Genomic DNA, 12,597 nt, shown 5'->3' with positions numbered 1-12,597 from the left:
AAGAAACTTAAAAGGAGTATAAAAAAACATACGTATAAAAGTCTTATTAAAGATTACAGAATACATGTATGTGCTATTCTCTTCCAATTTAAAGAATGCAAAACTATAAAGTCACTTGAGACTAAGATCATATATGGCTTGCTGATTCAAATCCTTTTGATAATTTGTTTCATCTTTCTTTCATTCATTGTATATAAAGTTTGTAATAACACGTCTCTATGATTAATGAGTAATGTTTCTGAAAATGATTACAAACTGTGGAACTAAAATTATACTATATAAATGGTATTGCACAACTTAATTCTGCAATGGTAGTTCTTGTCTATATACAGGTCGCTGCGTAGATTGGATAGAAATGTAGTCATCAGGGCGGGTAGCTGATTGGCCCGCAGTTCAGATTGGCAATGCAGTGTAGATCTTTTATGTGCATTCATGAAGATGACGATGACGATGACTGCGAACATGGAAGTGCAAAACAGGATGTCACATTACTTTCGCCTTTATCTGGCGGATAACTCTCATTTATTGAGAGTCTACTTATAATTGCATAATACATCTGTACATGCAACAAATGTTGTTCAGCATAAATTGCTGACTCTAGTGTCATGCAATAAATGTTTTTTTTCTATGTGTGTATACTTTGCACACTTATCATCATAGGTCCGAGTGAATATAAAAACTAAGACATTTGTATATGTATATTAAATCACTTTTTAAGGAAATTCCTTAATGTAATTTTCTATTTTTATGTATCAGCTTTCAATATTTATCTGCCAAACAATATCAAATGAATGGATTACTTATTCCAGGCTCAAAACCTTTGTACTTTTGATCTAAAGTTCATTTTGTTTTGAAAAACTATATTCAGGTAACTCTCAAAGACATTTGTAGTCTTAATCAATATTAATAAAGGAAACATTATTCAATGCTTGTTACCAATAATACAAGCAAACAAATCACTGCTTTTGTGTACCTCTGGTCTTTGTTTGCAGAGTGGAAACAGTTTCACAGAGCTCGTGTAAGTGTAGCATAATATATAATCATTTTACAAGGACTGGTATCATTAGTACCTGCCACGACCAGCCGGAGAACGACTTCGATACCTCGATGTGCCTGTGCCTTTGTTGGTATAATAATCAGGATTGGTATCCCCGCTATTATAGACATCTTGTGCATATCCATCTCGGGTAACATACCCACTGGCACGATTGGCCATATAATCTTCGCCGTAGTAGTCTCTACCTCTACTTCCACCACCCTTGCCTGCATAGTAACTTCCATAATCTGCATACGTATTATTGCCTCTGTAACCGAGAGCAGTGGAGACAGCAGACCCATAGCCCCTACTAGCGGCACCTCGATTTCCTCTAAATCCTCCCATACCACCCCTGCCTCCACCACGACCTCTAGCTCGTGAAATTTCAACTCTCAACTTGGCACCCATGATCTCTGTGCCATTCATACTGCTACATGCAAGTTCCGCTTCGTTCATGTTTAGGAATTCGATGAAGGCAAACCCCGGTGGGTTGAAGGCAACCCATACTTTATTCAGCTTGCCATACTTTTCAAACTCTGCCTGGAGGTCTTCTTTTTTTATGCTCTCATTTAAGCCGCCGACATAAACGCGCGTGTATCCTTCTGGTGTCATGTTTTTTTACCTGAAAATTAGTGTTAAAAAATTCATAAACAATAATTCATATTAGGATCGGGAATGCAAATAGTCTATGTATGCGACAGTCCTGCTAGTTACTTTGTTATAAAACGATTGAAGGTCCATTTGTACTAGAACGGGTTGAGTGCGGCATAAGGTTTCGACGAACCGACAAAAATATTCTTTTGTGCGCTTTAAGTGAAATAATGTCTACTACCAAGCTCGCCCCGTGTTCGGTTCGTTCTATTAGTATAAACAGACCTTAATACGTTGAGGACAGCAGCAGAATTCATGAAACGGTCAGTGCTGCCGACGTTTGTTATGACCGGATGATTCAATTTTACCGAAGCGTTTATTACCATTGATACTTAATTTTTTAATTTCTAGTCTTTTCACTTGTTGAATATATGTGTTTCTTAAAAAAATAGTAAAATAAGGTGGTGATACACTGGTGGATCACGCCACCTATTTAACCTTTTTTACCAGCCATTCCGCAGTGACCCATCGGTGGATTACCGCATTATTTTATCATTTTTTACGGAAAAAAACATCATTATGCCTCTCCTTCTTCCACATATACATGTTGTTCCTTCCGTGTCAAGCTTCTTTTGTTAGATACTCTGTTGTTTGTTTTGATTTTAGTATTCCTTGTTTTAGAAAAGTCCAAAAGTGTATCTTCTTAGATATTTTTTAAATATGGTACGATTCTCTATTGTTACAACGCTATTATTTTTTTATTTTTACAGAAATAATAAATAAAAAATATTGTAACCTAATATTATAAAACACTAAAATACACATCTATACACAAGAATAAAGTCAGAAAAAATCTGGTCCACATAGCGTTAGTTTGTATCGTTATTCTAAACATTTTGCTTGCGATGACCCACCCATGAATCGTCGTCAGATATGAGCATCTCACGGTGACCCATCGGTGGGTTACATCGGCAAATAAGAGCATCATCCGATGACCCACCGGTGGATCACGCCGTTCTGAACGTGTTAATGTAGCAGCAATATAATAAAATAGGTTTTGTTACTATGGTCTCTATAAATTTGTAAATTAGACGTGGAGACGCAGGAAAATCAAGCACTTGCGCGCCAATCGTTTCGGAAACAGTTATTCTTCCTGGGATGATGTACTTACTTGTGTTTTACCTTCCTTTTAAATGTTCCCTGTTTCGGAGGAAAATATCTGAGAAATTTTCAATGAAAAAAGATATACAGTGCACCGTCACTACGACAGAATCGATAGGTGAGGATCAACCGGGGTTCACACTGCACAGAACTACATCCGACGTCTTGGCGTCTCCAACCCAGACGCCAAATGCTCGTACGGTCTACTCAGACGAAATTATACCGTTTTAAGAGAATATCGTAAAGACTTTTCATACTTGGAAAGAATGCACAGTTAATTATTCAACAATCGTTAACAAAAAAAAACGATGAAAATACTTAAACACAAATCGAAGAGAAAATATTCCAATTTCTCATAATGATCCCTTTTTTAAGAACAATTTATTCGAGCAGACTGTACTTCTCATCGTGTTTATCTTCAGGAGTCGATTTTATCAAAAATAATGCACATGCGATAAGTCGAGTAACGAACGATTTGAATATCTAATAAATACTACTTTATTTACAGTATTTTTTTAATAAATGTGTGCAATAGATTATAATAGTACAAAATTTGTACATATATCGCATCAATTTGATCGTCGGTGGTAATCGATATATTACATGAACATATTGCAGATAGTATACATACAAATTACTTTACGAAAACAAAAAAGAAATAAAAATTCAGAAATTTATTAAGTTAAAAGTATTCCAAGAACAGTAATAGGTTTCATTGGGTTTTTCTCTGTTTTATAATTATATAGTTGTGTTCAACAGGACCGTATAAGTCCGCAACTACAAACGAATTGATAACGAATTTCCTCAAAATTATGTACCCCTATGACAATCAATATTATGGATCCAGATGTATTCGATGTAATGTATGTTTTGTCTATAAATTTTGAATCCTTTTAAAATCCGTAATACGACGCACCATATTGTACAGTTAAATTAGACAGTTCACTGACCGCCGGAAAGTAACATTAAATGTGGCACACAATACAGTTTCGCGAAGATGGCAGTTCAAACGAATGATATTGACATTGTCATTCAGATGATCACTGAATCATTCTAATTAAAACAGACGATTAACTCATTTTGTTGACATGTCATATAGTTATACATCAAATAGAAATTACCTGACCTTAGTAAACGTAACGTATTCAAGCAAATTTGTCAAGACTTCTAACGCCTCTTTTTTCAATGTCGGGATTTTCATCTGATTTAATCAGAATGCAACGATACGATATTCTCATTCAAGAGATAGAAGGTATAGACGACTATCTGGGCCCAACTTTTCGGTAGGTAGATTAAAACCTGATTCAACCCTTTTCGATGTTTTTGTCAAAAAACGCGCTCCCCGAAACAACCCCTTCACGCAGATGCAACCGTTACATTCAGCATATGCGCAATAGAGGGGTTGGAAACGGGGGTTGTGGATCTCTATTGTAAAATAGAGAAACATCGAATCAGGGTTGGACCATGTCAAGGTTGTCAACTAACCAAGTTGGCAATTTACTGTCAAGTATGGTACCAAAACATGAGTACCTATTGTATGAAATAGAATCTACAGATACTAATAGTATAGGCCTGGTTTTCAGGTATTACTATTATTAATAATCACTTTAGGGGCAGAAGATTTTAAAAGAAAAAGAAATATCAATGATATATTGTTGCTATAAACCTTCTCTTTTTTTTTAGAGCTATTTATGATGGCCACGAACATCAAAAGTTTATGGAAAAGCTTGATGAGCGTATCAAAGCTCATGACAAAGACATTGAAAGAATGTGCAACCATCACTATCAAGGTTTTATTGACTCAATAAGGGAGCTCCTGCAAGTCCGTTCTCAAGCACAACAACTCAATGTTAGTTTCCAGATTGAAGTTTGTACAATATGTAGGATTTTGCCATAAGATTTCAAAACTTCTCTTGTATTTATAAAGTTTAAGTGTATATCAATTCAGTAGGTAACAATATTATTCTTTAAATGAATATTGTTACTATGATCCAACAAAAATCTTACCTATGTAAAAACATTTCTTTATGGTCAAAAAAGGGTCCTGAAATTTTATGGCAATATTTATAAGGGATAGACTGTATATAATAAATGAATATGGGCTAACAGAATGTGGTGTGTCCTGTAGGCTGAGATATTGGAGCTGGACAAACGCATCACTGCCACTTCCACCAAAGTTATAGAGAAAGGGGAAGAACTTGTTAGAGCTCGTAAAGTAGAAAGTAATATGGCTGCAGCAGTAGACAGTCTTACCATGTGTCTTCCTGTTTTAGCTGCCTATGCAAAGTTACAGAAACAATTGAAAGACAAACGTTATTATCCAGCATTAAAAACACTGGAGCAACTAGAACATCATGATCTACCAAAAGTAACAAATTATAGATTTTCTTCACAAATTACTCAGCAAATTCCACAGTGAGTAATGTCACAAGATAAAGCAACACTTGTTTTTACAGCAGAATGTAACTAACGAGTAATTTAGACAGAAACATTATGTGACATTAAGTGATTCATAGATTACAATGCTTTTAGACTACGTGAGAATATAAAGGATGCTTCCATGTCTGATTTAAGAGACTTTTTAGAGAATATTAGGAAGTACTCGCCAAAGATTGGCGAAGTTGCTATGAGACATGTAAGTTAATTGCATGTATTTATAAGTAAAGTTTTACATGTTTCATACATTTCTTCAATATTCATGTAGACGCAAGAGCAGTTAACTATCGAAGCTGAAATTATTGGTCGTAAAAAGAAGAAGCCACAGACTAAAACTTCTTTGCCAAATGATGGTGAAGAGGAATTAAGTGCACAAGACCTGATGGATTTCAGTCCAGTATACCGTTGTATGCATATTTATACAGTGCTTCGTGAAGGCGAAACATTTAAAGCATACTACAGGCAACAAAGAAAACAACAGGCTAGACTGGTTTTGCAATCACCTATTAATATGGTCAATATTGTTATGATTACTTACAGACATGATCCTCTTCTATGTCTAACTTTTACTTCCTCTGTTTAGCATGAGAGTATAGTTGGTTATCAAACTTACTTACAAGGCATTATTGGTTTCTTCGTGGTGGAGGACCATATTTTGAATACAGGCAATGGTTTGGCAACAAGGACATACTTAGACGAACTGTGGTCCATGGCCTTGTCCCAGATAGTGAATGCACTACGCACCCATTCTGTAAGTAATAAGCTATTATTACAAATAATAAAATTATGCATAAGAGTATTCTATCGAAATATCGACTTCATAATTCTTTTAGGCATACTGTACGGACGCAACGCTTATTTTAAAAATAAAAAATCTTATAATGTTATTCAACACAACTTTAAGAGTAAGTAAACTGCTGCATTATAAATGAATTATTTACGACGTGAATGTTCCTTATGTGCTCTTTCTTTGTTGTTCAGAATTATGGGTATTCTGTAGGACAGCTTTGGGATTTGCTACAAGAAATTCGAGTACATTATAATGAGGTATTGATGCAACATTGGGTTCAAGTGTTCAGAGATATTTTGGATGAAGATAATTTCTTACCAGTTCAGGTATATTTTTATGTCATATAGTTGATGTATTCCATATACCTTATTGAGTACTTATAATTATTTAGGTCACAACACAAGAAGAATATGATAAGATTCTAGATTTGTTTCCATATCATGACGACGAGTTTGAAAAACCGGAATTCCCAAAAAAGTTTCCGTTCTCAGATATGGTACCGAAAGTGTATCAGCAAGTTAAGGAATTTATCTATGCCTGCTTAAAGTTCTCGGAAGACTTAAATTTCACGCAAACCGAGATAGATGAAATGATTTGCAAATCGACGAATTTATTATTAACAAAAACATTTAGCGGTTGTTTATCTTCCTTATTTCGAAAACCATCACTAGCTCTTTTACAAGTAGTTCAGATTATAATAAACACGGGATACCTTGAAAAGTCAACAAAGTATTTGGAAGAGTTCGTGACTAATATTACAGGGTAAGAATGAAATAAATTACAAGTAAACTATGGATAATTATGGATTTATAGTCATATGTGAATATACGATGATTTTGTATCTATAATACGATTATTACTAATTAACACATAATGTGTTACAACGTTAACGTTCAATTTTTCAGGACGCCACATGAAGGACAACTAAGTTGCATGGGTGTCGAATCAGCTATGTTTAGGGTAGCAAGAGACGACGCTGAGAAACAAATCTGCGATAAATTAACGAATAAGCTAGACGAGTTTTTGGAGTTAGAAAACTATGACTGGAACTTGGCAGAACCTCAAGGACATGCATCGGGCTTTATTACTGATCTAATAGCATTTTTACAAAGTACTTTTACGTGCTTCACCAATTTACCAGTACGTGTTCCACGTGGGCCTAAGAATTTTATGTATCTATTGGGTTTAATTATAAGCGTCTGTTTCTTGTTATTACGTTTTCAGTAGTTTTGTTTAATCTCTTGACGTTCAACTGAAGTTTGTTATGACTTAACGAAACAAGTATTCATTTTCTAGGAGGAAGTTGCTCAGGTTGCCTGCAATGCTGCTTGTTCTCATATAGCAAAGGCTATACTAGCCATATTAATTAGCGAAGATGTGAAACAAATATCTATGGGTGCTCTTCAACAAGTTAACTTAGACACAATACAGTGTGAACGTACGTGTCATTTTTATTCTTTAAATAAGATGTGTACAATATATGGTTACAGAATATTCTTAGCAGTACCGAACCGATTTGAATGTAACTTAGAGAAATACACGTAAACTTCTAGAATTCGCTGCCTCAGAACCTGTGGTTGGTTTGCCAGAAGGAACCTTGCTTCAACATTTCGCACAGTTAAGACAATTACTAGACTTATTTATGAGTTGGGACTGGCCTACTTATTTTCACGACTATGGTCATGAATCAAGTAAATATAATCTGGTAACTCCGAACATGGCTGTACTGTTGTTAGAGAAGTATGTACCACGCTGTGTCATTTGATGTAATATTGATATCATACATTTCAATAATATGTATATTTGCAGATTAAAAGAATCCGATAAAAAGACAGTGTTTGCTGTACTGAAAAAAAGTGAAAGGGATAAAAAGAAACTTTTGGAAACTGTATTGAAACAACTACGCCAATTGGCGCAGACGACGCAACAGTGAATGAAACCGAAGTCAATATGTATATACCTCAAAAGAGATTGTAAATACATCATTTTTAATATATACGCCTCCAAGAATAATTCGTAAAAACTTATTGTTATTACATTAAAAATGGCTATAAAAAAATTTTTCACTGATCAGTCCGCGCATTAAAATGTATTGTCATGGTGTTAAAATAGAAATTCCATGTGATGTTATGACACAAAGAAATACATAATTCATTGTGTTCATGTTAATCCAATATTGTTTTCGATGTTCAATTGCTATCACCTATACAGGTCTCTATTCGTTAATCTCGCGCGATATCAAATTCCAGGCAATTGAATATATAATACATCGCTCAAGTTCCCATACACTTATTACTTTAATCGTTTCCTCCTAAATTGGCATTGTTATATTACATGTAAATGATTTACATATCATACAATAACTGTACAGTAGATAAAGTATGATGTATAAAGTCCCAATTCCTAAGTCTTACAGATGCAATTATCTTTAGAATTAAATATTTTAAAAAAAGAGAGTAACGGAAAGACAATACAATTCCGCAATTCTAACGTTATTCGATTTCTCACATTGATTTAATTATATTGAACGTTCATTATCGGAAATATAAAAGTAAATACATATGTAGATAGGTAATTATATTAAGAATAATAAAATAGATTAAATACAAATCAACAATTCTTGTAAAGTAATACAAAGAGCTTAGTGCTTGATTCATGAATCAATTCGATAAGTATTTTTTTTAATAGAGATAAAACAAATTAATAATATGCATATATAGACCAATTAATGATGCATGTGGCACAATTTCATTGATGACGCATAATGGTCAAGATTAATCAAGATAATCATCAATATTGTCGGGGTCCACATCACCAGGTAGCATAGAATACTTGTTGGAAGCTACGAAGTTCTGAAATAAAAAGGAGCATAAGGTATAATTACTATCAGAAATACTGTTGTATGTCTTTTAACTCACTGGAGCTTGTTCATCCTTTGCCTTTGGCATTCTGCTAGTATCATCTTTTTCTCTGTCTCTTCGGTCTCTGCAAATGCATATGTTAAAAATGTACATACTTACTTTTTTTTAGTATGCATTACAAAACGACAAAAACATTACCTATCTGGAGCACGAGTATCGTTTGATCTTGGAGGACCTCTTGAAGATGGGGCTCCACCACGATCCACACGAGAGGAGGAGGGTGGACCTCTGGAGTCTCCATATTGTTCTGAATCATAAAAATTCATATAATAAATAATTTCAAATATCTCAGTCACATATATATCTATCTTTGTCCCTATCATCGCGACCTTCCTATAAAAATTTCGAAAAATTCTGTAACGTATATAATGTTAGCACGTAGTATAATCTTGTGTATACATTAGAAACATACTCCATTACGTCTGCCCCAAGTACCATCTTTGCCACGTTTTTCTGTATCCCTGTGGGCGAAAAGATTGTTAATAATACATTACATTTAAATATTCTAGTATCATCAATAATTAAATACTCCAATTTACCCTTCATCTCTAGATTTCGATTCAGCATATGACTTAGCAAGACGTTCCTCTATTTCTCTCTCCCTGGCAGTGGTATCAACAGGTTTTGCAGCACCGAATATATTAGTTGATGGAACATGTGCAGGAGCAGACGGAGCGTTTGCAGGAGCAGACGGAACGTTTGCAGGAGCTGACGGAGCGTTTGTAGGAGCTGACGGAACGTTTGCAGGATCTGACGGAGCGTTTTCAGGAGCAGATGGAGCACTTGCAGGAGCAGACGGGGTGTTTGCAGGAGCAGATGGCGCATGTGCAGGAGCCGACGGAGCATGTGGAGGAGCAGACGGTGTATCTTTCGCAGGTTGTTGATCTTCTTTTACAGCAGCCTCAATAGGTTTTGTGCGGGGCTGTAGCTGCAGTTTCGGCCTACTCCTTGATTCGGCTACAATATACAAGTTTTATAGCGAAAATTTCTTATAACATGGTCTCTTAAAATGTGTACTCATATCATAAAAAGAACATTGATCGGATTTTATGTTGAAAACAATACGAATATTAATTACGTTTACTGTCCATAGGAGGTTTTCCTTGTCTACGCTGGCCATCCCGATCATAATCGGAATCGCCATAATTACGACGCGGCCCAAAACTGTTTCCTCTGTCTGCATCTCTGTCTCTACTACCCTTATCGTAGCGAGACCATTCCCTATCTTTCTCATCATCTCTAAAACCGCCTCTGTCTCGAAACGTTGGTCTTCCTCTATCGTTACTTTCGCGCCATGCACCAGGCTTATTATCTTCGGGAGCTATTCGATGAATAAATCAATTTTAGTATTTCCTCTATATTGATAATTATTTCTTCTATACTAATGATATATTTATTATAATACCATCGCGATCATCTCTTCGGTCTCTATTATCGTATCGACTTCGATATGAATCTCCCTCTTGCGTAGCAGTATCTCGTGGACCGCTTCTCCAATCTCCAGATGTACGCTCAGGATCATCATAAGTGTCTCTACGATTATCTCTACCCATTCGTCCGCCACGACGATCATCGTTGACACTATTTGAAACATCGATTCGTACTCTTCTTGTTTTCATGGGCTGTTGGAATGAAAAAATTTGTATATTATCCTTTCATAAGTGTTTGTATAATATTTTTATAGAACTCCAACATCTTAAACTTACTGTATTCGATAAATTAAGGGCATCAATTAAACTCTGACGATCTTCAAACTCAACATACCCGTATCCCCTAAGTTTATTGGAATCTTTTGGCAGACGTATATTAGATATCTGAAAAATGACAATACAAATTAAACTGGTAAATTAGATATCTTAAGTATATGTAAATCCAGAAAACTGACCTTCATGTCTGCAAAGAACTCTGTTAAATACGATTCGTCCACTTCATAAGGCAGATTAGAAAGATACGCAACATAAGGAGGATTGGTGGGTACATCATCATCAACACCGTGAGGATCTCGTGCAGCTCTGGGAGCAGTGGGTAGAACCACTGGTTCCTTGCTGCTTCTTGATGTATAACCTCCTGCCATAAAGTAATAAGTTACTTGCCAAATGACTTTACAAATTATTAATAGTGATATTTAATGTTAAAAGCCTCTATAAAAATAACTTAGATTATTAATGTATGATTTTCAAGAAAATAATATAATTAGATACTAAATATAATTTTTAAGACTCTAAGACTAAAGGATGTTCTTAATTAAATAGCAGATTTTTTGTATTGCTATCTTTTGCAACATAATATATGATTACTAATGTAAATCTATTTCATTTGAAATATAGTGCAACCAAAATATCAAACAAAAATGAGTAAAGTCTTTATTTTATTTTTGACATGGCAAATTCCTAAGTTATGAAAATGAATTTGTTGTCAATTCTTTTTTTTTTTTAATATTTGTAGAAACAAGAAATTTCAATAAACATCTAAATCATTGTTATTCAAAAAAAATTATTGGGCGAAATGTTTATGGATTCGTTTTACCATGGTCATCATCCATTTCATCTGCCCAGCTGCTAAATGGTTTCATTGGCACAGTAGGTGTTGTACTACTATCAGCCAAGTATGACATTAAACCTATAGTCTTGAACTTAATCTTCTTCTTTCCTTTCTTGCCCGCTGGAAATAAACGTACGTGAAAACTGATACCTTTGAAAGAAACCTTTGATACGAGGTTTTACAGTATTGAAAGCATGCTGGATTTAGGAAGTTTGGTTATGTCGCGAAAAAATGGTGAAAAGATATAAATACGAACGATTCTAACGTTGCAAATAGGATTCGATGGGTGGAGGAACAATGGTTGCTTTTGATTTTCAAGAAAAGTTTACCTGAAGACATGATTGCTGCTCGAATTTAACCCCGATGCAAATCAAATCCGCGTTTCGATGAAGCACACGACCAATCTCAGGATCCATAAGGCATGAAACACGTTCTAGAAAGACGCATGTCGGCCAACATTGTGCATTGCGAATAATTCGAGAAGGATAGAAAACGTAAATTTCTTTCCCTTTATTTTGTAAATACCTTACATAAGTAAATTAGAAAAGTAACTCTAAAGTCTTTTCGAAGTTATCGATTTAAAAGTAACATTCCGTTTTTGTCGTTACATTGGATGTTTGAAGGGATCGATCGACAGCTTCGAATAGTGGTCACATATTTGCCATTAATACCAGCGATTTAAAGAGTACATATATTGATAGTGACGTAACGCAATGTTGAATTTTTCTGGAATATCGAATTTTTTTATTCCAATGAATGCATAATAATGGTCACGGGAATAAGATTGTATTGATAATGAGATTATTGAAGAGTTTCTTGTTAGCAACCGCCCATAGAATGTTTCGGAACGCACAATTGCGTACAATTCAGTTCAATTCAGTTCACCAACGGCCAAATCAGACCGAATTACGGTACGTCCACAGTACTACTTTCTGAACTCCAGATGGCATTATCATTACATTTTTGTAAAAGATGACCAAATCACAATTTGGGCGATTTCTAAAAAATAAATTTTCCTGCCACAATAAAAGCCAATCCTACAGTCATACTTCCAAAAGCACAAAAGGCGGTATTCATAGTCAGAACCGTCGGAACTTATGCTTAAATCGTCTTTAAGCACG

The 12,597-nt window shown here is 35.0% G+C and overlaps 3 protein-coding genes across 3 annotated transcripts; 1 reads left to right on the top strand and 2 right to left on the bottom strand.

Annotated features, from left to right (window-relative positions):
- Nucleotides 1-82: 82 nt before the first annotated feature.
- LOC107187927 (RNA-binding protein Rsf1) lies at nt 83-2,977 on the bottom strand. The gene is made up of 3 exons (XM_015576131.1): nt 2,799-2,977; nt 1,071-1,658; nt 83-454 (listed from the first exon to the last, which is right to left on the bottom strand). Exons 2-3 carry the CDS (start codon nt 1,646-1,648, stop codon nt 421-423), a joined length of 612 nt encoding a protein of 203 aa, XP_015431617.1. The 5' UTR covers nt 1,649-1,658; nt 2,799-2,977; the 3' UTR covers nt 83-420.
- An 880-nt stretch (nt 2,978-3,857) lies between these two features.
- On the top strand, nt 3,858-8,097 carry LOC107187926 (exocyst complex component 6). Its single transcript, XM_015576129.1, has 13 exons — nt 3,858-4,071; nt 4,472-4,637; nt 4,917-5,203; nt 5,321-5,423; nt 5,493-5,738; nt 5,808-5,975; nt 6,058-6,129; nt 6,206-6,340; nt 6,406-6,776; nt 6,920-7,154; nt 7,311-7,452; nt 7,568-7,754; nt 7,824-8,097. The coding sequence occupies exons 1-13, from the start codon at nt 3,974-3,976 to the stop codon at nt 7,945-7,947; spliced, it is 2,334 nt and encodes a 777-aa protein (XP_015431615.1). The 5' UTR covers nt 3,858-3,973; the 3' UTR covers nt 7,948-8,097.
- A 520-nt stretch (nt 8,098-8,617) lies between these two features.
- On the bottom strand, nt 8,618-11,898 carry LOC107187911 (eukaryotic translation initiation factor 4B-like). The gene is made up of 12 exons (XM_015576112.1): nt 11,806-11,898; nt 11,462-11,596; nt 10,821-11,002; nt 10,642-10,749; nt 10,341-10,557; nt 10,014-10,256; nt 9,475-9,892; nt 9,348-9,396; nt 9,232-9,268; nt 9,074-9,170; nt 8,933-8,999; nt 8,618-8,866 (listed from the first exon to the last, which is right to left on the bottom strand). The coding sequence occupies exons 1-12, from the start codon at nt 11,813-11,815 to the stop codon at nt 8,789-8,791; spliced, it is 1,641 nt and encodes a 546-aa protein (XP_015431598.1). The 5' UTR covers nt 11,816-11,898; the 3' UTR covers nt 8,618-8,788.
- Nucleotides 11,899-12,597: the final 699 nt, after the last annotated feature.

Source organism: Dufourea novaeangliae, unplaced genomic scaffold, assembly GCF_001272555.1.
Source record: "Dufourea novaeangliae isolate 0120121106 unplaced genomic scaffold, ASM127255v1 scaffold120, whole genome shotgun sequence".
Lineage (NCBI taxonomy): Eukaryota > Metazoa > Arthropoda > Insecta > Hymenoptera > Halictidae > Dufourea > Dufourea novaeangliae.
The sequence above is the reverse complement of the archived record's forward strand: the minus strand, read 5'-3'. Positions and strand labels throughout refer to the sequence as shown.